This window comes from Lissotriton helveticus, chromosome 2_1 (genome assembly GCF_964261635.1).
Source record: "Lissotriton helveticus chromosome 2_1, aLisHel1.1, whole genome shotgun sequence".
In the NCBI taxonomy this organism is placed as follows: Eukaryota; Metazoa; Chordata; class Amphibia; order Caudata; family Salamandridae; genus Lissotriton; species Lissotriton helveticus.
Window position 1 is genome coordinate 873,753,379 of NC_136059.1, and position 27,426 is coordinate 873,780,804.

Genomic DNA, 27,426 nt, shown 5'->3' on the forward strand with positions numbered 1-27,426 from the left:
CCGATCATATTCTGAAATCACGAATAGGCTATAGTGAGCTCAGTACAATGCATGAACAAGAACTAGCCCGATCAGCAGTCCGGTGGACTACTGATTCTACCACTTTTCCAGATGAAATAGTGGCACAAATGTTTCTGAAACTGACCCCAGCCGAGCAGCGACTGGTGGGTATGTATATGATCCAGTACCTCATTACACTATATGAGGAACAGCATTTTGATCCAGGTCCACTACATGATGTTTTGAAGGAATTACTCCAGTATAGATGGAAAGGTCTAGGTACTGATTTAATTAGTATCATTCTAGAACAGCGCCACAAATATCGAACGTTTTTAAATCCTCATTTTGTTCATGTCTCACCTCCAGAAAGTAAATCATTTTACATAGATAGACAGAATCCGTTACGAGAAGTACACCCAGTTAGGACAGCGGGTGGAGACCTAGAACGAGTATTTGTTTACACCCCCATCACAAAAATGGAACTCTTAGAGATGAAAAAGTTAATCCCCTGTCACGACAAAGATCCAGCAGGGTTCCATCGAGAATTAAAAGACATGCTCCGTATGGGAGAATACACTTATCCTGATATCATTAAAATGTTAAAGGTCCTGTTGCCTGCAGGCATATATGAAAAACTCAAGGAAAAAGAATGAGAGGTGGGAGAGAAAAAGATCGATTGGACAGCTTTAGAAGCTGAAGATAATACACGAGTACCAGGTACCGGTCTCGGGGAAAAAGCTAAAGGTTTGCCCGAGTTATTGATACAAGTTTTGCCAAGATTACTAGCCACGAGAAAGGAAGATTGGGATGCCATTTCAGCTTGTAAACAGAAACAAGACGAAGACACTAGTGATTTTTATTCTAGATTCGAGAAATGTTTCATTATTAATAGTGGTCTGAAAACAAGTAGTGAATCATACCCTCATCTTTTTGTTACCAAACTAGTCGAGAATTCAAGTCCACAAGTTAAAAATAGAGTATTGAAAGTCGAAAGTACCTGGCAAGCTAATACTCCGTCACAGATGTTACAAATGCTCCAGTATCACCAGAACAGAATCAGGGAAGAGCAGGAACATGAAAGAAGACGTATGAAAGACACGAAGATGAAAGTATTAGTTGCACAATCTGTTCCACAAGACAGTCAGAAGAGGGGTCCGAATCAAGCCAGTCATCCTGCAGCTCCCGTTAAAGGGACCTGCAATTACTGTAAACAGCCAGGTCATTTTATAAACGAGTGTGCAGTTCTGAAACACAACATAGCTACTGGTAAAACTAAAGAAAGACCACGTCCGCTTAGACAAGAACAAGTTTCACAGACTTCTCAGCCACCACAGAATGCACAACAGACAGTTCCAGCACCGCAGCCTATCGCTGCAACACCGCATGTTACACAGCAGATGTACCAGTATGCACAGTCAGAGTATCCAGATTATCAGCCGTATTCATGAAACAGCCTAGAGAGGGAGGTAGGCTTGCCTCTCATCGAGATACCTGTAGATCAAGAGGGTCCCTATGTGCACAGTCAAGTATTAGGGAAAGACAGAAAGTTTCTGATTGATACAGGGGCAAGTAGGACTACCATCAGTCATGACGAGGTTCCAGGGGCTCCGCTCTCAGGCTCTAGAAATGTCTCCCTTGGATTTTCAGGAAAGCCTATTGTTAATGAAATATCGAAACCAGTTACTCTAGAAGTCGGTCCATTGTCCCGAACTACTGATTTGTTACTCACGAAATCTTGTCCAGAAAATTTGTTAGGCATTAAAACATTGAAAGAATTAGGAGCAGTTATTTGTTGTTCCCCAGAGGGGGTCAGACTGTTTTTGAGAGATTTCAAAGGTCATTATGTATTACGTGATTTTGATCCAAGATTATTGAATGTACCACAGCAGTTATGGGCGCAAGGTCCAACTGATGTAGGTTATATGCATATCACACCCCATCGTGTGACTCTGAAGCAAGGTGTAGTTTTGCCACGAATCAGACAGTACAAATTGCCACCTGAGGCTGTAGCAGCCTTATCCAAAATTATTGACAAGCTTATTGCTCAAGGAGTGGTTGTAGAAACTGACTCCAACGTATGTAATTCTCCGATCATTCCAGTTCTGAAACGTACTGATCCAAATGCACCTCCAGTATATCGATTAGTGATTGATCTTCGAGAACTCAATAAATGTATCATACCCCAGTATCCAGTAGTTCCAGATATTTCATCCCTCTTGACAACCATTGATTCTGAAGCTACGTTCTTCACAGTTATCGATCTCAAGAACGCATTCTTCAGTGTCCCCATTCATCCAGACAGCCAGTACCTTTTCGGTTTTTGTTTAAATGGAAGAAGCTATAAATTCACACAAGCTCCTCAAGGCTTCACAGAAAGCCCTAGTATTTACAGTCAAGCACTCAAGAGACAACTAGACAATATTCACATGCCAACTGACACTGCCCTGCTCCAGTATGTCGATGATCTACTGATCACAGCCCGTTCTGAACGTGACTGCGAGCGAGCGTCACTTACAGTTCTGTATTTTCTGGCTGAGATGGGGCACAAGGTGTCCCCTTCCAAATTACAATTCTGTGTCCAGCAAGTGGTATACTTGGGACACTTACTGTCCAAGTGGGGTAGGCAGTTGACACCTGACCGTATCCAGTTAATAGCACGTCTTCCACAGCCAAAGACACAGAAGGAGGTACGAGCTTTTATCGGCCTCACTTCTTACTGCAGACAATGGATTCCTCAGTATGCATTTCTAGTCAAGCCACTGATACAGTTAACGACACAGGAGGCAGCCGTATCGACTGTCCTCCCTTGGACCCAGGAACATACACTTGTTTTTAATGAGTTAAAGAAAGCCTTATGCCAAGCACCTGTTCTAGCAATACCGAACTACAGTAAGCCTTTTACACTTTTTGTCACAGAACGTCATGGTACTGCATTATCTGTTCTCACACAAGATCAAGCAGGACAATACAAGCCCTGTGCGTATTTTTCGAGCACATTAGATCCAGTGGCCCAGGCTCTGCCTGCGTGCCTCAAGTCAGTTGCAGCCACAGCTCTAGCTATCAGACAAAGTGATTCCATAGTGTTAGGACACTCCCTGACAGTACAAGTTCCACACTCCGTGGAAGTTCTTTTAAACCGAACACAAACTCAGCACTTGACAATTGCACGTTTAACAGGTTATGAATTGACACTGTTTCAGCCACACATAGAAATCAGACGCTGCAACATTTTAAATCCTGCTACACTGTTACCGTCAGTTACCTCAAATTCTGCCACACATGACTGTGTGGAAGTTGTTAACACTATGACAAAGCCAAGACAAGATCTGACAGATATTGCATTACCTGACCCCGACCTGACACTTTATGTGGATGGTTCATGTATGAGAACAGGTACAGGAGAACTAGTAGCCGCGTATGCAGTGACTACTGACACTGAAGTTATAGAAACACATCGTATTGACACCCTGTCTGCTCAAGCAGCAGAGCTAGTCGCTCTGACCCAAGCCTGCATACGTGCCAAGAACCTAAAAGTTAACATATACACAGATTCACGTTATGCATTCGGAGTCGTACACGACTTTGGAGTGCTCTGGCAAGAACGAGGTTTTATGACTTCTCATGGAACCAAGATTCAGCATGGTCTCCTCATTCAAGCTCTGTTAGATGCAATACATTTACCGACAGCTATTGCTATCATGAAGTGCAAGGCACATACGAAAGTCACTGACATCATTTCCCAAGGTAACGATCTAGCAGATCGAACAGCCAAGCTCACAGCTCAGACTCCAGACATTCCAGTTAACACGACACAGACACTCACTCCAGATCAGACTACTTGTATGACAGTTAAGGACCCTACACAAGATGTCATAGACATACAGTTACATGCTACTTCCGAGGAAATCAAGAAATGGTCCGAACAAGGAGGGGTCCAGACAGATCAAGGATGGTTGACAAAGGGAAAAGCCACATGGTTTCTCCCCGACTCTATGGTTCAAGTCATTATTAATACCGCACATAGTCCAGCACATCTAGGAGAAAAAGCTATGTTAGACAGTATCCAGAACATTTGGTTCAACAAGCATTTACGAGCAGCAGCCAAGCAGAAAGTACGTACCTGTATGATATGTTGTCAGTTCAATCCAGGTAAAAGTGTCCCGGTGGAACAAGGTGGATTCCAACCTCCTGACCACCCTTTTGAAGTCCTCCAAATGGATTATATTCAGATGGAGCGATGTCGAGGTTTCAAGTATGTCCTCGTAGTTGTATGCGCTTTGTCCAGGTGGACAGAAGCATATCCAGTTCCAGATTACACAGCTGCGACCACTGCCAGGCAGTTGGTTCGTGAGTATTTTCCCCGCTTTGGATTGCCTAGGGTCGTGTATTCAGATAACGGCCAGCCATTCTCATCCGAGCTCATGAAACAAGTTTCCCTTCTGTTAGGGTACCAGTGGAAGTTCCATTGTGTACGCCATCCTGAAGCAGCCGGTCTCGTAGAGAGACATAACCAGACTTTGAAAATCCGCATTGCTAAAGTGTGTACAGAAAAAGGTGTAGATTGGTTAGTGGCTCTGCCAGTTGCCCTTTTCTACATGAGAATGGTTGCACATTCCAGATCAGGTCTGTCCCCGTATGAGGTCGTATTCGGCCGCCCTCCAAACATGTGGGGTACACCTAGACCCCGCAGTATTACAGATGTTTCCAGTAATATGCTGACAGATTACCTAGCTTCCTTGATGTCTGCCCTACACTCTTGTCGTTCACAGGTTGCCGCTGCATTTCCAGACAACACTGAGGTGAAACCGCATGAAGTCATTCCGGGAGAATATGTCCTGGTGCGAAATTTCGATCGTTCAAGTCCGCTGGAGCCCCGTTGGAAGGAGCCCCAAATGGTGTTATTAACAACAAGGACCGCTGTCAAGCTAGAAGGCCGGAAGGGATGGGTCCACATCAGTCATATCAAGAAGTTCCATGGATTACGACAAAAGACATTAATTAAAGACTGCCTTATTCCTAAGGACTGCCCAAAAACAGACTCTGAATTCAAAATTCCCCTGTTAGAGAAAACTCCGCAGCAGGAGTATAAAGCAAAGTTGAGGTCTAGTAAAATAAGTCAGCCAGTTTAATTGTCTAAGTCCCTCTCGGGTGAAACGGTTAGACAGGTTCCTGACATGTATGAGACAGACCCACACAGTGAGAGAGTTAGTCAAAACTCTAAAAGATGTATTATCGTTCTATTCTTCTTGTTATTTTTGAGTCTTATGGTTACATGCATAAGTTATGCTTTACATTTATGTTTTCCAATTTCACATGTACATATGTTTTCTAATGCTACAGTAGAGCACACTTTTAGTGATCTACCTCCTCATGAGCTATCCTATCGTCTTGCTATGCGTAACAACACATTCATCCGAATGTTGCACTATTCACACCAGACCAGCAATGCCACTAATTGTTGGGTGTGTGGTCGACTCCCCCCTTTCCAGACCCCGAAGGGAGTTCTGCCCCTTTTTCCTTACCCGTTTTCACATAATGGTTCGTGTGGAGCATGGTCCACGTTAACGTCATCCTCAACTGATATGTCTCTTCTGAATCGAATATGTTTCCCAGACAAGCAAGGTCTTCCCCATAGAACAGGGTTAGATCTAGAAAATGAAGTATATGATCTAGGTAATTATTCCTCGAATTTCATGGTCCTGAATGTTCAGTCCGATACTACTCCAGATTTGCCTGCTATTTCAGTACTACCAGTCAAAGGCGAATTATGTGTCAGAAAACATGGTTCCGCACATGTAGGACATAGTGATTGTACTACTATTGTCAAGTATAGTGACAGTGGGAAATCTATTTTCAAAGCCTCACGTCATTCTTATTTTGTTTGTGGTCAGACCGCATATGTTCGTCTGCCCCTCGATTGGGATGGAACATGTTACATTGCCTTCCTACTGCCACCAGTTTTTCTAGCCCCATCCGATTATCACAGAAACACACATCTAGTACACATCAGACCTAGAAGGGAGATTGAGTCCCCAATTGTCGATCAAACTGAAACTGCTCTAGAACAATATCAAGACTTCAATAAAGGTTTCTTTTTCTTTATAGGACCTGTCCAGAATAGTAAGTTAATACGTAGGTTAACCAGAACCCTTGAAGCAGTAGTGAATGAGACTACTTCCGCTCTAGGTAACTTAACCGAAGAGCAATCTGCTATGAGATTTGTCGTGCTCCAAAATCGTCTCGTTCTTGACGTCATACTGGCCGATAGAGGAGGAGCTTGTAGAGTCATCGGATCTAGTTGCTGTATTTTCATTCCTAATAACGCGCCGTCTGTTTATTCAGCTATAACCAGACTTCATAAAATTGCCCATCAGTTACACCAGAATCCAGGCACCTGGACATGGTCCGGTTGGCTCTGGAGTATCATATCTGCCTGGGGATGGAAAGTATTGTCATTCCTAGGTATAGCAGTAATGATCGTATTCAGTTGCTGCCTCTGTATACAATGTGGCCCTGCGATTTGCGGCATGTGTGCTACCTCTTGTATTCCTAGTCCTAAGTCCCGTTCCAAGACAATTCGAGACGAGCAAATGATGTTATATGAACAGATAGATGGTCTCATGAATATTGATGTTTCCTGATGGAAACGTAGGGCACAAGGAGGGAATGTGGAAAAGTAAATTTTGCCATGTTATATGTGCCTACGTGTTCCCTATATTATGCTATATGTGCATGATCGATATGCATGTATTCCCCTATGATCGATTAAAGACGCAATTATAGTTGTGTCCATCTCTAGTACGCCAGTTTCCAGTTCTCGTGAAAGCAACGAGTATTAGACCTAAGTTGCCACCTTATACAGTGTGCACGTTAATTCATTGAATTGTTCCCGTTTCTAGGCCTCAAAAAGGGCCCGGACATCAGATTCAGCTCCAGTCTCCTGAACCCTCTCCGAGGAGCGATACAGCCCCCACCTGCATCCCTGACCCTTCACTTACTTCCTGCCTCACAGTGCCCGGCCCGGCCTGGCTCTGCCTCCCAGTCTGCCAAGAGTATGTTATGCTTCTAGTTATCAGTCCAGCCCTCCTTCTCTGCATTCCTAAGCTACTGAATCGTATCAATAGTTTCAGCCATGGTCTAGCCTTCCTGTCTCCATGTAAGAGAAATACTGTATTAATATTCATAGGATATTCCTAGCACATGCAATACATGTAGAATTATGCACGCACCAGTCTTAGTGTCAAGTAGCCTTTGCCCTGATAACTTTTGGATTCTATCAACATGTACTCCAAACACCAGATACTAGATATGATATAGGTACAAGTCGTTCTGACACTGCAGACTTTAGTCTCCTCTTCTAGCGCAGAAGTCATAGCCCCCAGTTCCTCCTGGTAACACGTCATTGCCCGTTTGCGCGCACCACTAGGTTAAAGGTCCCAGCTGCTCAGGTAGCCCCCTCCATGTTTCCGCCCCATTTATGACATTTCCATGACGTTTACATCACATGTCTATGTATACGCCCTGTACACGCCTTCTTGTTACACCCATTTTACTCTTATCTTCCGCGACTGCTACGAGTTACGCCTACTGCTACGCCTACTGTATTGAATGTAATGTATTTGTTTAAGTATATATACTGTATCATGTTACTTTTCGGTGTGCAGCTGCCGTCCCGTGCTTCCAGGCTGTTCTGTCCCTTCCCTTATGCCTGATTAAAGCCTGAAGACTCAAGATACCTCGAATCCTGTTTCTTATTTATTGAGCTATCTGTTTTATTCACTGTATTCAAAAATAGTACCGGTAATTAATTATTTATTTACCACAGAGAGGAGAGTGAGTTAGTTTAAACATTAAAAACAACCGATTCTGATAAAATATTTTCGGAGTAATTAGCACTCGCATAATGTATCATGAATTCATGTGACTAGTATTGGTTATGTGCACAGAGGACAATCCAGTAATTGTGTACTTTCTTTAATTGTTTGCTTATAGTTACCCCTGAAGAAGGGCTCAACGAAGGCCCGAAATGCATTGGGTGCTCAATAAAGAAATGCTGATTTGAACGATTCCGTGTCTTCTGATCATATTTTCGAAGAGGCCCGGATGGGCACACTTAAATACGGGAAGCATTCAGAATACACAAAGGCATACATGTGGATAATTTAAAGGTGAACAAGGAAAGCTTTTGGTAAAGAATATGGACTAAATGGGATTAATCAAGAAAAACGTCTAAGCTGCAGTAGGATCAAGTATCCAAACAATGCTGTGCATCTGGGAGTGGAGCGTACGATCGTATTAATTATGGTGCTAGAGGGCGTAGCACGGCCCAGTTTTGCACGCTAATGAATAAAGTTTGAAGCAATGGATTACATCGAATAACTACGGTGTGCATACCACCCCTTATGATCTCCTTTAGAAGAGGCCTGAAAACCTGGCTTTTCTCTCTCTGATTGCACCGACTCATGTTTAGGCCTAGCTCAGCGCCAGGACACCCACGGGTAATTGTGCGCTTTCTTATAAATTCCAATAACATAACATAACATAACATTACAACACCTTTCTTGTAAAGTAGCCTTTCTAGTAGCAATTACATCAGCACGCACAGTGAGTGAAATACAAGCACTCCGTTCTAAAGAACCCTATACGGTTTTCCACCATAATAGGGTGGTTATGCGAACTCACCCTTCCTTTCTACCCAAGGTTGTGTCTGAGTTCCATGTTAATCATACAATTTCTCTACCCTCTTTCTTTCCCAATCCTACCACACCAGCGGAAAGGTCACTTCGTTCGCTAGACCTCAAGAGAGTTCCTCAAATTCTATTTGGAGGCAATGAAATCCATTAGAAAAGCTAATAAATTGTTTGTAAACTATGGCTCTGTTAGAACAGGCTTCCCATCTTCTAAAAGATCCATTTCAAGATGGATAGTATCGTGCATAAAGTTGGCCTACCAAATAGCAAATAAACCCCTGTTTGCCTCCCCTGAAGGTCACTCTACTAGGGGCAAGGCTGCTATGGTTGCATTCCTACACAATGTACCGATGGCCAAGATTTGCAAGGCTGCAAATTGGAAGTCGGTACATACGTTTACCAAACATTACTGTATGAATTCTGACTCCAGAGCAGATACCCAAGTGGGCCAGCCCTCCTTCAGGAATGGCGATTCTCCAAGCTTTAGTGAAATGAGAATCAAGATTACATTAAAGACACAGAGGCTAGCATTATGCATTTTAACTTTTATTTGCCACTCCTGCAGCACTTTAAAGAACCTTCAAACTTGAACCAATAAAACAAAAAAGAACACAGAGTCCTTAAGTATTCCATGAACACCAGCATTCCTCTTCTTTTATTGCTAACCTATTGGAGTCTGTATAGGCCTTATGGCTGCTATGTTTCATGATGGTACTCTGTCTACTTGCCCGCAGGATGGAGGGATGGGCTTGCTATTCAATTCATGTGCTTATGACTATTGATGAGGATCCCCTGGAAGAGAAGGATAAGTTACTTACCTGTAATCCTAGTTCTCTTCCAGGGGTATCCTCATCAAAGTCATAAGCAATCCACCCGCCTCCCCGGACAAGTGAACATGATATATACATCTCTTTGTGAAATGGTCTGCGGATATCCGCAAAGAACAACTGACCTAACTGTCACCCCTGAGGCATGATGGGAAGCTAGTGGTTATGGCTGCCTTAAAGGCACGGTGCCAGTTTATCTGAGTGTTTTCTGTGGGTTAGCTTTTCAGCTTTCTACACTAATGTTTCTACAATGCAGCCTATGTGCTGGCAATGTTTTCTCATTATTCCTTGCAGGTTTGTGCTTTTGGCTGTATAATAAAGAAGTTTTTAGATGCTTTCTTTCTCCCTGCTTTATTGGAATGTGTTTATGTACAAGAGAGTTTCTTGCAACATTGCTCAGCATGACTATGGAAGGCTGCATTTGGGTTTTTATATATATATATATGGATATATATATGTATACAGAGCTACATTTATAGGTTTTCACATATATGTGAAGTGTTTCCGGGGTCCCGCACATAGACGGGAATATTCATGTGCTTAAGACTTTGATGAGGATCCCCCTGGAAGAGAACTAGAATTACAGGTAAGTAACTTATCCTTTTAGATGATCAATTGTAAGTATCCAGCAGGTATGGATTGGGATAGGATCTTAGAGAGTTGAGTTGGAGCAAGGCAATTTACTGGTTTGAATACACGTGTCAGGAACTTGTGTAAGCCGTGATCATTGGCAGGCCAGTATTTGACCTGGTGACATTGAGCTGCTGTGAAGGGTATCTTAAGGTAGATAATAGAGTGTTCAGGTTGTAAAATGTGTGCCCTTGTTTCCTGGAGTAAATGAGTATTTGGGGAGGCCAACTAAAAGACTATTGCAATAGTTTACCCTGCTAAACTGTAATGAGGTAATTAGTGTTTGTATTTTCCGTACATGCAGGATTTTCTTAACATACCATATTAGTTATTTTTGGTGAAATAGTTGTCCAGATCGCAAAGTATGTGGCTGAGGAGGGATGTGCCGAGATTCAGGGGAAAGTGAATTTGGTCAACAAGAGAGATCGAGATGTTGAAGATGGAGAGTTTAGGATCTTTGTTGTTAAGATTTTGACATTTGTGATCAAAAGTCCTGTAATGTCTGACTGCATTGATGCGGTCCATGATTTGTACCTGGCATTTAGACATAAATTAGGAAAGGAAAAAATGATTTGGGTGTTGTCAGCATAGAGGTGAAAGGATGAGCCAAATCAGAAAATAAAGAGGGAGGAGCTGTAGAGTGAGATGAGGAGGGTTCCAAACACCGATAACTGAGTATGAGCACCTAGCATAAAGGTAGGTGATGGTATCTTAGCGTTCCATTTAACAGATAATGAGCAATGAGAGAAGTATGAGGTGAGCTAGTTGTGTGCCAGGCCAGTGATAGCTGGTGAACTTAGAGAGGAGAGTATAGTGGTCGAAGGTTATCAAAAGCAGTGGCTAAGTCGGTTGTGATGGGCAGTAATGGCGATGTTAGATATAGGTGAAAGACGGTTTCTGTGGAGTGAAAGGTACTGAAGGCATATTGAAGGGAGTAAAGATTACTCGGTAAAAACTATAGTATGAGTTAATTGATAAACAGTCACTCGTACTTTTGAGAGAAATGAGAGTTGAAAAACTGGACACAGTTTGCATCGGATGAGGGATGAATTGAAGGTTTTTTGAGGAGTGGTAGGAAGAGTGAACATTTGAAGCTGGTTGGATGTATGCCACATGATAGAGAATGACTGAAAATATAGGCTGAACGGAACATTAGAAGTAAGGTTGAGAGATCTGAAAGTCTGAGGACTGATACGATCAGATGGTACACAACAAGGGTCGGATGTTTTCATGATTTGAATGAATTCTCATGGGCACTTTGTGAATTTTGAAAGTTTGGCTGAGTGAAGTTAAGTGTAGTGAAGCAATAAAGGGAGTTGATAGTTTGTCAGAAGTATGGTTGGGATGTTTCTTTCAGTAGTAATTTTTGAGAAGTAAGTAGTGCAGTTATTTACTGATAAAGATGAGTGATTAATGTGTAGTTTTGGAGGAGAGTGATGGTTTTGGAGGGGTGAAGCTGGAATGAAGTGAGGAGGTTATGACTGTATGAGGATTTAACATTGTTGAGGTTTTGGATAGAGTGCTTCAGGCTACTTTGTAGTCTGTTATCCTGTTCCCTTCTTCTATAGCATTCAAATGCAGTCCATCTTCCCCAGTAAGCGTTCCTCTATATTTCTACAGCTTAGATAAAGAAAGGTAACATCGAGGGACTACACAGAGTCCTACTGCGTGTACAAAGCTCTCAAAACGTGTTGCCTTTCAATTGTCACAGCACTGCATTCATGGACTCGAGGTCATCGTGGCTACCTTTAAGTCAGAGGTCTTCAAACTTTTGGAAGTTGAGCCCCCCAGCTGAATTTTTTTAGATATTGGGCCCCCCCAACACCTGACACAAATTTCTGGAATCTGGTACACTACATAATCGACCGCCACGCACATATCCCGGGCCATATCCGGCAAATAATGTTCAACCTTTTTAAACCGCCATGTGAGTGCATGGTGAGCCTATTCAACAGTTTGAGAGTAGGGTAAGAGTACTGACTGCAGGGTGCGTGTGGTGACCATATGAATTTGGGTGCGGATGTAAGTGCAGAGTGGGACGAATTAATGGAAGGTTGGTGATGGTCTTATTTGAGTGAGACTGCAGATTAAGCAGTGAGGGGGACAGTTGAGTGAAGTACCACATGAGTGCAGGTTGAGTAGTGTGCTTGTATGACTGTAGGGTGAGGTACAGGGTGAACAGCGCAAGTGCATTGTGAGTGCAGAGTGATCACTGTGAGTGCAGGGTGAGCGGGTGAATGGTGTGATTGCATGGGGATCAGTGCGAGTGCAATGTGATCGCTGTGAGTGCAGGGTGAGCGTGAAAGTGAAGGGCAAGAATGAGGAGCGAGTTGTCTGAATGCAAGGTGCATTACCAGACACTTGAAGTAACTTAGCATGTTATTGATGGCAGCGTAGGGTTTCAGTACCTTCAGTGCATGAAATTAGAGAGTGCATTGTTGTTATTTCGCTTTTACATAGCGGTTGCTACCTCACGTTTTGTCATTTCATGCTGCATAGGAAAACAGACCCATCTCTCGGTTTAATTCTGTCCTTCATTTGATCTCTATCACACTCTGCCTTGTAGTCCGTTCCTCTCTTTTCTGTTCTATCCCACTTAGTTGCTCTTTCCCTTTCTTTCTCATGCTGGCCATCATCAGCGATCCTCACACTTGACACCTGATTTACGCTACTAATTTATACATGAATAAGCACTGGTGTGGGTTAAAAACATATGAGGATAGAAACCTACACCAGGTGCTTATGACCACCCCCCAAAAGTACAAGAAAGAAGAGTTTCTGTTCTGCTGGGAAGTGACATACTCTTCGTTTCATATATTGCTGCTGTCAGTGCTGTGCCACTAAAAGTAGTTATGTTTTGAAGTATCTGTTCCCACGTAGAATAATGTACTTCTGCTGAACAGTGCCTGATATATTGAAAATCATTTAATTAAAAGTATTGCTTGCTTTTGAACAGGGCAGGCACTTTGCACTTGAATATATAAGGTTTTATAGCAACTTACCAGTTCAGTCCCATTTAAAGTATTGCAGTCTTTATTTCAAGCCAGTGTTTGCCAGTAGGGCCCACCAACACTTATTTTAGGTACTAGCACTTATTTTTTCTGAACATAATTTGATCCCAAGTAAGAGAGAAAATACAACAAGCATTGGCATAGCCAATAGGTCTCGCTTTTGGGACCTTATAAGTATTTAGTTATGCAGCACAATATCCTTGTTGCAACAACATCAACTGCTGCATGGCTAAACACTTATAAGGTCCCAAAGGCGAGACCTACTGGCTATTCCAATGCTTGTTTTTTCTTTCCTCCCAGTCTTCTACTGTGTTTCAACATAGCTGCCAAGGTTTCAGATTGCTGTGTGACATTTTCATAATTTCAGTGTTATTATGAGTGACATTTCAATGACTATGAGTGACACTTTTTCGCTAACAAAATCAAGCAATGAAGACGATTGAAAAATATAAATATTAGAAGTTAAACCCATGGGGGCGTGGCTAAGGCGCCGAGGAAGATGGCCGCAATCCCGGACAGCTCCGTCGCGACGTGAGGTGACGGGAGCTTCACCGGGTGACTTCTCTCCTCTTCGCCTATCGGACCAGCGCTGAAGTGCATCGGAAGGTATGCGGCGCATGTCCATGTGTCCGCCAGCTCGCGAGCAGCTTTAAGTGCCGGCATTTCTCCACCTGCAGTTCCTGACGGCCCGCTCGTCCTGCGGCCGCCATTTTGCGAGCTGTATCGCATTTCTGAGGTGACTTTCTGCTTTTCTTAGAGATGCTGCATTTTTTGGTGTGCTGCAGTGCATTTTGGACATTGGCTACTGTTCTTTGCATATTCCTCATCTTTTGACCTCTCATGCTGATTTAATAGCATGATTGCTTCTCTCCTCAAATTCCTGCCGCCATTTTGTTTTTGCTGTTTTCCTCACTGGGCTCTCGCAGGTTTATTATGCTTCTCATGGCCTCTTCCTGTTTCCTGTAGCCCTTAGTTTTGCGCCCTGCTGCTGTCATTTCAAACCCAGGCGTCCTTGCTGAGTTGCTGTTGTGTTTTCAAGACATTTTATTGATATTTCTCCTCACTGTAGCGGCTGCTTGTGCTGAGCTCTCCTTTTTCACGTAGTTCATTTTTCAATTGATTCTTCACTACAATGGCTACGTCCCGTTCAAACCGTAATGCTCCTCTTCAGCAACGCTTTGTCTCTCATGCGCCTTTGGCAGATAATAACCCTTTCAATGTGTTGCAGGACTCATTTGATGATTCACACTCTGATTCTGCTAGCATCAAAGGCTCTAGTACTCCTAAGTCGCGCTCCACAAAGCCACTTTCCAAAGCTGTCTCTCCATCTTCGAATCCCAACTCAGGAAAGAGGTCTAAAGCTAATCCGCCTTCTCCTACAAATATGTCCAACGCAATTTCTATGGAACTTCTTTTGGAAGAGATTCGAGCCCTTCGACCATACATGTCAGAGACCAACTCCCGCCTCCAGAGTCTTGAGGATAATTGGTCTCACACACAGCAGAGAGTGGTGGATATTGAAGATTCCCTGGCTTCAGCTCAAACGGTCATTGTCCAGGTTCCTACTATGCAGAAGGAGATTGCTTCCCTCAAGCAGCAGGTTGAAAATTTGGAAAATAGAAATAGGCGCAATAACCTCCGTATTTATGGCCTTGCCGAAAATCTTGAGGGGTCCACTCCAATTTCATTTTTTCAATCTTTTCTTCCCACTCTTCTCAATATTCCACCTTCGCCTCCTTTAAATATTCAACGTGCTCACCGTCTAGGTCCAGTATCTCATTCAGCAAATGTCTCCACTTCGGTAAAACCTAGAGGTGTTATACTGTACTTTCTAGAATATACTGACCTCCTTCGAGTTCTTCATGCTGCCAGACAAAAAGGAAAAATTTCACACAATGGATCTAACTTGTTCTTTGCTCAGGACTATGCTAAAGCTACTGCAGACCGTCGTAAAAGATTTTTGGACATGAGACCTGCTTTACGGGCCCTCAATGCCCGCTACGGACTCTTTCATCCTTGCATTTTTAGGGTCACCTATAATAACAAGACGACATCTTATGAAGATCCTGTTCGCTTGCAGCAGTTCCTGGATTCCTGTCACGCCGAAACGATGGACATTCCGCATCCATGATGATTTTTGTTTGCCTTTTCTTGTTTTTTCTTATGATGTTCCCTCTCTTTCCCAATGTTGGTTGTTATGTGCAATTGTTATGTAGCTAATGTGTTTTCTCTCTTCTTTTGATTCTTATATGTTTATTTTTTCTCTCCCCTATTCCTTTAGTTGCTGGTCATGTGGTCCTTACCATTTGTTATCCGTTCACTCCTCCTCACTTGCCCGGTGGTTCCTCCCCTCGCCGCGTCTCCGTGGAGTCTTCGGTTCATTGTGCTCCCTTCCTTTATGGCTCCTCCATCCCCAGTTCTCTTGTATTTGTACGGTATGTGTTTTATTATCACATTGATTCTTGTTTTTCTCTTCTTTTTGTACTCGCTTTTTCCTCTCTTTTCTTTCCCTCTCCTTTCTTCTCCTCTTTTCTTCTCTTCATTTTCTTCTTTCTTATGTCTTCATATATTGCATCTTCCCTTTTCTCTTTTCTCAGCTTTCAGCAGTTCCTTGCATTTCTTCTCCCTTTTCTTCATTTGCTGCATTGTTAATTTTATGTATGATTTATTATATATTTTGGATGTTTTTTAATCTTTTCAATGGCAATTAATATTATCTCTTGGAATGTTAAAGGTTTGGGGTCTCCTATTAAGAGACAACGTGTTCTTTCTCACTTAGCTCATCTGAAAGCAGATATAGTATTGTTGCAGGAAATACATGTTAAAGATGTTGAAGTTTCTAAACTTAGACGTAATTGGGTGGGTCATGTCTTTGCTTCTCCGGGGACGGGAAAACGTAATGGGGTTGCTATTTTGACTCATAAACGTTTGAATGTTCAACTTGTTCAACAGGATAATGATACGGAGGGCAGATGGGTTGTTACATCATTACTGGTCAACAAAATTCCTCTCACCATTTTTAATGTATATGCCCCTACCATTCCTGATAAGTTGTTCTGGCCACAAATCCTTTCCTCCACCATGCAATATACTGATGATTATTTTATTTTTGGTGGGGATTGTAACACGATTATGGATCCTTTCCTGGATCGTAAATCTCACTCCCGATTCTCCCCGTCTCCAATCCATACTCAATTCACCTCCTTTATTGACCAACGATCCCTAGTTGATTCATGGCGACTTTGTAACCCTACCCTACAAGAATACACGTATTTTTCTCCAGTCCATTCTTCCCAATCCCGAATAGATTATCTTTTTATTTCCAAAGCTCTTTCTCAACTCATTACTCACTCAGATATAGGTTCCATTTTAATCTCCGATCATGCTCCAGTCTCCCTTCAACTTGATTTACTTCCTCCTACTAAGGGGACTAAACGATGGAGATTTAACAATTCCCTACTCCTCGACACTACATTCTCTACATCCTTCCTTCAATTTGCCTCTCTTTTCTTTAAAGAGAATGAATCCCCTCAGACCTCCCCCCAACTAGTATGGGACACATTTAAGGCTGCTTCTAGAGATTTCATCATTTCTTATGTTGCCAAGAAGAGGCGTCTACGCACACAGTCTATCTCTACGCTTACCGCTCGTATTAAACATTTAGAACAAGTTTATTACTCATCTAAATCTCAATTTGACCTTAATACTCTTGTTTCCGCCAAATTCTCCTTCAATAAGCTGTCCACCGAATCTGCGAATTTAATTCTACTTAAATCCAGTGCTAAGTACTATTCCTCTCAGAATAAAGCTGGTAATATGTTGGCGAATTATCTTAAAGTTAAGAAAGAACGCACCAAAATTTAATCGATTGTCTCTTCTACAAACGCTATTCTTCATAAGGATGAAGATATACTGAATGAATTTTCTAATTTTTATCAGAATCTTTACACTCCTGAATCTCCTCCTGTCCCCTCCGTCATTGATCATTACTTATCTTCTATTCCTTCTCCTTCTGTTTCTGATGTAGATTTCTCCTCTTTAGACAAAGACATTACATCTGTAGATATTTTAGAAGCCATTCGTGTCCTTAAAAGGGGGAAAGCTCCAGGTCCAGATGGTTTTTCTATTGAATTTTATTCTCATTTCTCTGCTTTTCTTGTTCCTAAGTTATTTCAATTATTTTCTTTCTTTATTTCTTCCCAAAAGTCTACGGGTTCTTTTCAGGAAGCACTGATTTGTCTTCTCCCCAAGGATAATAAAGATCATACTTTCTGTAAAAATTATAGGCCTATTTCTTTGATTAATCTTGATTATAAAATTTTTGCGAAAATTTTAGCTTTACGTTTAGACAAAATTTTACCTCAGCTTATTGGTAAGGAACCGTGTGGATTTATCAAAGGTCGACATCTCTCAGATAACACGCGTTTATTTTTTGATGTCCTTACTAAATCACATGCTTCCCCTCAATCTTTGGCTGCTATAGCGTTAGACGCTGAAAAGGCTTTTGACAGAGTTAACTGGCCCTTTCTTTTGTCCTCTCTTAAATGGTTTGGTTTTGGGTCGCAGTTTCTTTCTTACGTCTCTTTGTTATATTCTTTCCCTAGATCTTTTATTTTTGCTAATGGCCTTGTTTCCTCTTCTTTTCCTCTATTTCGTGGAGTTCGTCAAGGTTGTCCTCTTTCACCCCTTCTTTTTATTCTTGCGTTAGAACCTTTCCTGACAAAAATCCGACTCAATGCACAGATTTCGGGCCTCCAATATGGGGATAAACAATTAAAGTTATCCGCCTATGCTGATGACATTCTTCTCTTTATTTCTAACCCTCAAGTTTCTGTTCCGGCGTTCCTATATGAAGTCTCTGATTTTGCAGCTGTCTCCGGGTATAAATTAAATGTCGATAAATGCGAGATTCTTCCCCTTAACAAATTTTGTTTTCATGCGGATTTTTTGATGTCTTCTTTTCACTGGAATCCCTCTAAGATTAAATATTTAGGCCTTTGGTTCGCTCCATCCATTAAAGAAACAGTGGCTCTTAATATTAAACACTTACATACCACTCTCACAGATTCTACGTCAAGATGGCATCCGCTATTTTTATCTTGGTGGGGACGATTAGACTCAATTAAAATGATGCTGGTTCCTGTTATTTTATTTTTTCTTTCTAATCTTCCTGTTAATATTCCAAAATCTTGTTTTAAAACTATTTATTCCATTTTATCCCGTTTTTTATGGCAAAATAAAAGAGCTAGAATGTCGTTTTCTAAACTCCGCCGTCCCAAACATCTGGGAGGTGTTAATTTTCCCGACTTTTCATCTTACCATACTTCCTTTTTTCTTTCTCATTCAGTTTCTTTGCTGTCTCCTACTTTACTTGATGATACCTCTCTTCCCCTGTGGGTTGATGTTGAAGCCTCCTTTTTTCATCCCTTTTCGTTTAAAGAGTTTATTTCCTTACCCCGTATCCCAAAACAGTTGTCTCTACCTACTCTTACGATCTCCAGGAAACTTTTCCTTCCAGTGTATCAGACCACCCTTGATAGCCATTCGCGTTTTTTACAATCTCCTCTTTGGTATAATCCTCTTATTAAGATCAAAAATATGACTTTTTTCTGGAAGGCTTGGTATGATCTCGGACTTTTTTGGGTACATCAAGTTTTTCAACATGGTACTTGTATTTCTTTCCCTACTCTTCAACAGCGTTTCTCTCTTCCTCCTTCCTCCCTCTTTAAATTCACTCTTTTGACTACTGCGGTCCAACTAGGTTATGATTCCCTTCCTTCCTCTACTTCTTCTTCTTCCTCTTCTTCTCCTCTTACACTCTCTTTTCTCTTATCCTTTTGGTCCAAAGTTTGGAAACAAATTAATAATATTTTCTCCACTAATTTTCCTTTTTCCTATACAAATGTTTTCCTGGGTAGCCTTTCCGATATATGGTCCTCCTCTCCCTTCAACACTTCTATTATTGATCTCCTTTTAGCAATCGCCTTCCAGCAAATCACCAAAGCGTGGAAAGATACCTCATCCATTTCATATCAGGCTTGGTGGTATGGTGTTTGTTTTAACCATAGATTGGATAGAGCTTATGTTTATCCTATTACGATTGCTATCAAACGTGATTTATTGTGGTTACCTATCACCTCTTTCTTAGACTCCTCAGCTGCATCTTCTACACTTCATTCCCCTCGTACTGAGGAAGTGCCCAAACCCCCTTGAATTGTTTTCTACTTACTCTTTTTAATATGTTCTCAACTCGTTTCATGATTTAATGTAGTTCAAATGGTTATGCTCATTGTATAGTGATATGCCTTGAATACTGCAATTGTATTTTCTCTGCTGACTTTTTACATTTCTCTCTTTTTTCCTTCCCCTTCTCCCATCCTTTCTCTCTTTCCCTCTTCCCCTTTCTCTCTCTTTCTTTCCACTTTCTCTTATAAATATTAACTAGCTTGTTTGAGTTGTTTCATATTGCAGTTGTTATTCCTTGTACGAATTGCATTCTTATACCCAATAAAATTATCTTTAAACTCAAAAAAGAAGTTAAACCCATGATAGGAACAAGAAACTCTAAAAAAAATCTTTAAACTGCTGCTATACACCAGAAATGGAAGGACACTAACCAATATGACAGAGATCCCTGCCCCCAAACAGGCCACTTGTTTCTGCTAGGAAGTCTCAGCTTCAATGCTCGCAACAATACCACAGTGCACATTAGTGTTATTAAAAATGTTAACTGAAAGTACAGAGAAACGCTAATAAGAACAGGCCATTCTGCAGCCAGCCAGCACCTGACTGTAGCGCCTGTAACACAACACAACATTCGGAATGACATAATATTGCAGATGTAAAACAAAATAGATAACAGAAGATAATGCTAATTTTCTTTTAACTCTTCTATGTAGTATGATAGATGTGCTGAAAACATTTCATAATGGAAGTTCGTAATGTAAAAAAATAATCCTACTGATTATTTAAGTTTTACTTGTCTTTCATTTTAAAGTGTGTGCGCTATTATTTTATATGTAGTTTAAATTGAACTGTGCCCATACCTTACACTTGGGCACTGGGAACACCGATGCTGACCAGACATGACAGCCAGAATGGGTTGACACAGGCGATAGCTGTAATCATTTTCAAACTGGGGCCATACTGCGGGATCACAGGGGTGCAGACTGAGGAAGGTCTGCCCTTAGGCTTGGACGGACGGACAGTGTTCAGACACATGGCTTTGCCCAGGAGCACGACCACTTACAGGCCCCAAAGACCACAAAGCATAGGGTTGCTCTGTCACTGTGTCAGCTTCTCTGGGTGTGGAATTGACAGTCACGTCAGCACACAGCAGAACATGTCCACAGGTTAAGGTTCAGTTACTTAACTTTAGTTTGCTCAGTATCAGACGTGCTAAAAATATTTGGAGATGAGCTTGTGACACAGAGACTTACTTAAAGTTTAAGTGATCGTTTATGTTATCTTTGCACGAAAGACTTTAAAAATATTTAATCAGATCGAAACCTGTAAAAACCCTTTTAAATTCCATTTGCCATATGTGTTTGAAAGCAACAATATCTGCATTTAGAAATGAGTGAGTGAACGGTTGAGAGGGGTTTCTCTTTGGAACCTGTTTTAGTTTCCTTGGCACAGCCAGATATAGGTAGTGTACATGTATTTAGCGAAGTATTAAAAGTAAGTTACTTTTTCATTTCCTTTAGAACCTCCAAATAAATACAGAACTAAACTCTTGCCTTGTGCCGGGAACCCGTTGAATGATCTAGTGGGTGTACGGTGTAGCGCTCTAGTACTCCGAGGGTCTCCCTTGAGCCCCGGAAGCACTGCCACACTTTGTAACACTTTCTGGCCAGGCGTGGCCAGAAGGAGATAAATAAACGGACAGGAGTGGCACGGCACTTCCTGTCCAGACCAGCACTCTGTTGCACATGTGTGTTATGTGCATGCCTGGCGGCGCGCGCAGATAGCAGCCCCTATGTCCCAGCGGTCAGCGGTCCCCACACTGGCGACGAGGGTGGGATCTACCTAGATCCGCGCACGGACCAGCTGACACGGAGCTACCGGGGCGTTACGAAGATACACTGACGGGATATGTACAAAATCCACGGTGAAGATGAAAAACTTACGATAAATTACACCAAACCCCTCTGAAACAAAACATTAAAGGAAGCGGGTGCGACTCATTTCTTTTAAATCATCCGACGGTAGAAGTCCCTTCCTTGCAGGGCTTTAAAGAACCCAAAGAAGATAAACCCTGTTTTTCACTGAAGGAAGAAAACAAACTCTCGTATCAGTAACTACCCGAAGAACAGCTGTCTGACATAATTGGAACGCCTAAAAGCAGAATCTGAAAAGGTCTTGAATTTGCGATCGAAGCAGGGTTCCAGTCCATTGACAAACCGAAGATACCCGACCATGCAGGGGTTATAAAATATCTCTTTGAATATCTGAGTATTCTGCAAGAAAGGTCCTGAGGAAGGTGGTTTTACACCGCCGAAACGCGTCGACCTTGCGTACAAATTCGCACCTCAACCTGCGATCCCTCGGACGCAGAATTAGGAGTGAATGTAGTATGTATGATGAGAGTTTGGTGTAGGAAATTGTAAGAATGCTTTCCTTTTTCACTTTGTTTTCTCTGCATGGAATGGTTTTTTATTGACTTTAATGTAGTACTATGTGTTTTATGTAATGAGCTTCTGAAAATGTACAAGTTGAGATGATAAATTGATAAATGATAAATTTTTGTACTATAAAATATAACTAAAAAAAATAATAAAACTATAAATCAAAAAATGTTGATGTTGCCATTATGTGTTAAAGTATAAAAGTTAAAGTGTTGGAGGTGTTACCGCCAGAACTGTAGAGGTCGAGGGGGAATATTTCTTATAGTGTTTCCAGCTGACACGGAGACCAGAGACACCGAGCTCCGGAAGCGGCAACTCCCCACGGACCCAGTACCGGAGGCCGTCAAGATCAGCCCAGCGCCAAGGAAGAAGAAAGAAATCACCTACCGGTAAGCAGCGTATGCAAGGAGCTGCATGAGGGACCGGTACCGGCAACACCCAAGCGGCGGAGCACACAGCGCCGGAGTAAGGCCCCGCCGGCAGGCCAAGCAGTGCGCGCATGCGCAGATGAGAGAGGCCGACGCCCTCTCAAGGCCTAACGTCGCGTGAGCACGCGAAGAGGAAGGAACGGCGCGCCAGCCCAGCAACGCAAGGCCAGAGCAGGCCCCGAACACACTGAAGGAAAGAATACTCCACGCACGGCAGGGAACACGCGCGCAAGGCGGAGCAGAAAAAAAAAACAAGCACAAGCCAATCCAAAAGAAAAAAAAACAAGCACGAGCCAAGCCAAAACAAAAAAAATAAATAAAAATAAAATAAGACAGAATTGATAAAGCCACCACTCAAGCGCGCCCAACATACTCAATTATGTCCCAAAATCAAGGAGGAGCCACGGGAGGCACGCCACAAGCAGCAGCAGCTCCTGCAGCTCAGCTTCCAATCCCTTCGGCACACTCACAAATACAGGCATTGCCGCCTTTCAGCGAGCTAATTGACCCCGGAACAGCAGCGCCACGATGGGCCGTGTGGCTAGGGCAGCTCAATAATTATTTCATAGCTACCAGGGAGAAAGACAACGAAGTAAAGCGATCACTCCAACTTCACTTTGGGGGCATGGAACTCTATAAGCTATTCAGACACCTCCCTAACACGGGAGCCGCCACTGACTTTGATGCTGCAGTCAACGCCCTAAATGCCCATTTCGACCCCCAGCTGAATCCTCACTACGAGAGATTCAAGTTCTGACAATCCAAACAACGAGAAGGTGAGACGATGGACGCGTTCCACGCGCGACTAAGAGACCTCATAAGCACGTGCACAGAAGACGACGAAAAGAAGGAAGTCACAGCACAACTCATCCAAGGCTGTCGCAACAAGCACTTGAGAACCTTGATCCTGAGACAGCCACGGATATCCCTCGACGAAATCCTGATCCTTGCAAGGTCGCACGAACTATCTGATGCCCGCGCTACCGCAATGGAGGCAGCCCTCAATCCACAACCCGATACGGGAACGGTAATAAAGACAGAACGCGTGGACGCAGTGCGCACTTCAAGCCGAGGAGGCAGAGGACGGGGTCCGACCAGAACACAACGCCGGACGCCATGTGGATACTGTGGCAGGGAGGAGCACAATCAAGATGGCTGCCCAGCACGAGGGAAGTCATGCTCAAAATGCGGAATCCCCAACCACTTCGCTAGTGTATGCAGAGGAGGCTCTCGCGGACGGAATGTCTCGGGAAGGAAGACGGCCACTGGACCAATTAAGCAACTTTCGCTAGGGGAAGCCGCGCCGTCACGATCAACCAAGTCACAGAGACCACCACAGCCACAATATGATGACTCGTCCACGGAAGACGAAGATGAATGCTATTTCGTATCATTTGTCAGCGAGCTGAAGAAAAGACGACGACCACAACCCAAATGCCAGATACAAATCCATGGGTCACCAGCGATCGGAGTCATTGACACAGGGGCCACGGTGAATGTGATGGGCATCCAACATTACAAAGCACTAAGCCCGAAACCCAAACTAGTTCCATCCAAAGCAAGAATCTTTACCTACTGCAGTCAGGAACCCCTCCCACTGCGAGGGAAGATGGTGGTGCAGGTCAGAGCAGAAGACCAGGAGGTGCTGACCACGTTCCATGTGATAGACAAGGAGGCAGACCTGTTAGTAGGGAGCAACACGGCAGAAGACCTAGGCCTCATTGCCTTCGCGAATGCGGTAAGGGCGCTGCAGACAGAGGACATTCTACACATGTTCCCCAAGTTGTTCACAGGCCTTGGAACCATCAAGCACCCTCCAATCAAGTTGCACATAGACCCTGCCATACAACCGATTGCGCTACGACACCGAAGAGTCCCATTTCATCTACGTGCAGCAGTCGAGCAAGAACTGAACCAATTAGAATCACAAGGGGTGATTGAAAAAGTGTCTGGACCGACACCGTGGGTGTCCCCCATGGTGATAGCCGAGAAGCCGAGACAACCAGGAAAAATCAGAATATGTATTGACATGAGGATCCCGAACAAAGCCATTCGGTGTGAACGACATCTCACACCTACAGAGGACGACATCATGACCGACTTAAATGGCGCCCAATGGTTTTCGAAATTGGACCTCAATGCGGGTTATCACCAACTGAGGCTAGCAGAAGAAAGCCGATACATAACAACTTTCTCGACGCACCTTGGATTGAGAAGGTACAAGAGGCTAAATTTTGGGATCTCATCTGCAGCCGAGATCTTCCAAAACACAATCAAAGAGATCCTCTCCGGACTCCAAGGAGTGCTGAATGTCAGCGACGACATCTTAATACACGCCAAGACAAGTGAGGAACATCACAACAGACTAAAAGCAACGCTGCAAAGACTTGCACAATATGGTGTGACACTTCACAAAGACAAATGTCAATTTTTCAAGAAGTCCATTGAGTTCTTTGGCTACGTGTTTGGGTCAAAAGGAGTCACCGTGGACCCCCGCAAGTCGCTGGCAATCAAGAACGCCCCTGCACCTACTACAGCGTCAGAAGTGCGGAGTTTCCTAGGAATGGCACAATATTGTGCAAGGTTCATCCCCAACTTAGCCACGATTGCGGAACCACTGAGAAACTTAACAAAGAAAGAGAACTCATGGAAATGGACAGAGAATGAAGCCAAAGCCTTCGACCAAATCAAAGCAGCCTTGTTAGACAGCACCACGATGGCATACTTCAACACTACCAAACCCACCGAAATAGTAGTAGATGCCAGTCCAGTGGGCCTGGGAGCCCTAATCTCACAAGAAACTGAGCTAGGAGTATGGTCGCCCTTGGCATTTGCAAGCAAAGCACTAACAATGACTGAATCGAGATACTCGCAAATCGAGAGAGAAGCCCTAGCAGTGAAATGGGCGTGTGCACACTTCCATCTGTACATCTCCGGACACCCCTTTCGCATGGTGACAGATCACCAACCGCTGATACCCTTATTCAGAGGCACCGCTCCTCACCCGCCACCGAGAATAGAACGTTGGGCAATACAAGTGCAACAGTACCAAATGGACCTCACGTACCGCCCAGGGGCAAAGAACCCCGCAGACTTTCTCTCTAGACACCCTGGCCCGGAAGAATGCCGACCGGCAGAACACGAGACCCAAACCGAAGCGTTCGTAAACATGTTGTCAGTTGGGTCATGTCCCCGAGCTCTCAAGGCAGAAACCATCATATCTGAATATGCACACGATGCAGTTATTCAACGAGTGGCAGATTCCATACAGTCAGGCTCCTGGGAAAACTTCCTACGGAATGTCAGCGGGTGGAACGAGGATGACCGGACCCGTTTAACGCAATTCTGGAGAGTGCGACATGACCTGAGCCGGGCAAGCAATGATCTCATTCTCAGAGGCCACCGAGTAGTCATCCCTAAGACTCTACAAGAAAGAGCAACTATCCTAGCGCATGAAGGACACCAGGGCACCCGCCGGATGAAGGCAAGGATGCGGGAAAAGGTTTGGTTCCCCAACCTGGAAGAAGCCGTTGACACCGTCGTACGACAATGCCGAGCATGCCAGATAACCAGCTCCTCTGACGCTCCAGCGCCCATAATCACGGAGGAACATGCCCCGTCACCATGGTCATGGCTCAGCTTGGACTTTGGGAGTTTCCCAGATGGTAGAGTCACTGTTGTATTGATTGACAATTACACTAAATACCCAATCGTGGACCTGGCCACCTCCACCAGCTTCGCAAACATTCGCCCCATCCTGAGCAAATCATTTGCCATGTTTGGAGTTCCTCTTGTCATCAAGACAGACAATGGACCCCCATTCCAGGGGAGCGAATTCAAGGAGTTCCTACAAAGTCTGGGCATCCGACACCACCGGATCACACCTCAGTGGCCTCAAGCAAACGGCGAGGTAGAACGTTTTATGAGAACAACCAACAAGATCCTACGAATTGCCACATCAGAAGGAAGAGACCCGGAAGAGGCGCTGCAGGTCTTCCTGCGGGAGTACAGGAGCACACCCCACAGCACCACACAGCAATCACCGTGGGCGCTAATGCTAGTTGGGCCGAGAAGAGACTTGCTCCCAATGGCTGATAACTGGGCGCCAGCGCCGTACTCTCCCGGGCGCACCCAAGAAAGGCGAAGGAGAACAAATGAGAAAGCGAGCCACAAAAGACGAGCTCAATCAAGGAATATACAACCAGGAGAGACTGTGCTAATCCGGACCAGAAGACATGGAGGAAAATTCAACACAGCATTCGAGCCTGAACCATGGATCGTCAAAGAAACACGGGGCACGGCTGTCACAGCTCGCAGGAATGGAGAAGAGGTAACCAGGAACGTCTCCTGGTTCAAACAAATACCACCGACGCAACAGCATCTACCCGGCCAAGAAGAACCTGAGGCAGAGGAGACAGAGATGGGAGCGGGAAGATCCAGCGAGGCGAGCACGCTCTCGAACACCACAGGACAAGACGAAGCAACTCCTCCATCACCAGGACTGGGACCTGGACAGGCACCCACCAGAGGTAGATGGAGGTAAAACCTCAGGCCGAACCCTAAGCCGAGCCAGAAACTGTCTGACTTTATGTGCTGAACTTTTATTCACAAGTATTTTCAAAAATCCAAGTTGGGAAGGGATGTAGCGCTCTAGTGCTCCGAGGGTCTCCCTTGAGCCCCGGAAGCACTGCCACACTTTGTAACACTTTCTGGCCAGGCGTGGCCAGAAGGAGATAAATAAACGGACAGGAGTGGCACGGCACTTCCTGTCCAGACCAGCACTCTGTTGCACGTGTGTGTTATGTGCATGCCTGGCGGCGCGCGCAGATAGCAGCCCCTATGTCCCAGCGGTCAGCGGTCCCCACACACGGCACAGCCCATGCTTCCCGAGGTGAAAGGGACAGCGTTAGAAGTAAATGTCATTTTAAGTTTGTTTAGTCTTTGTTGTAAGCTGGACGCCACAGAGGTTCTTTTTAAGTCACTGTGAGCTTTATCATCTTGTGATTATCTAGAAATGTGTTTTCTATGAAATATCTGAATGAAGTCTGGTGTTTATATTTGGGTGACTTATCTGGAGGTGTGTGCTACTGAACTAGACTATCGCCAATCTGTGGAAAGTGTCAACAGGAAAGGAACTTGCAAAGCAAATCATTAATTTAAAGCTCGTAAAATGACCTTGTTAATGCCATTTATCTAATAATTCGCAAGCAGAA

At 43.7% G+C, this 27,426-nt stretch overlaps 1 protein-coding gene across 3 annotated transcripts in view; it reads left to right on the forward strand.

The window, feature by feature from the left end:
- CCDC192 (coiled-coil domain containing 192) overlaps positions 1-27,426 on the forward strand; it is an 851,244-nt gene that overhangs the window by 709,220 nt on the left and 114,598 nt on the right. The window contains exon 7 of one of the 3 annotated variants that reach the window (XM_078675607.1): positions 15,440-15,593. The exons of the other annotated variants lie outside the window; for them this stretch is intronic. Coding sequence (XP_078531733.1) covers positions 15,440-15,593 — 154 coding nt within the window. The remainder of the gene's footprint in view (positions 1-15,439; positions 15,594-27,426) is intronic. 3 annotated transcript variants of the gene reach the window in all.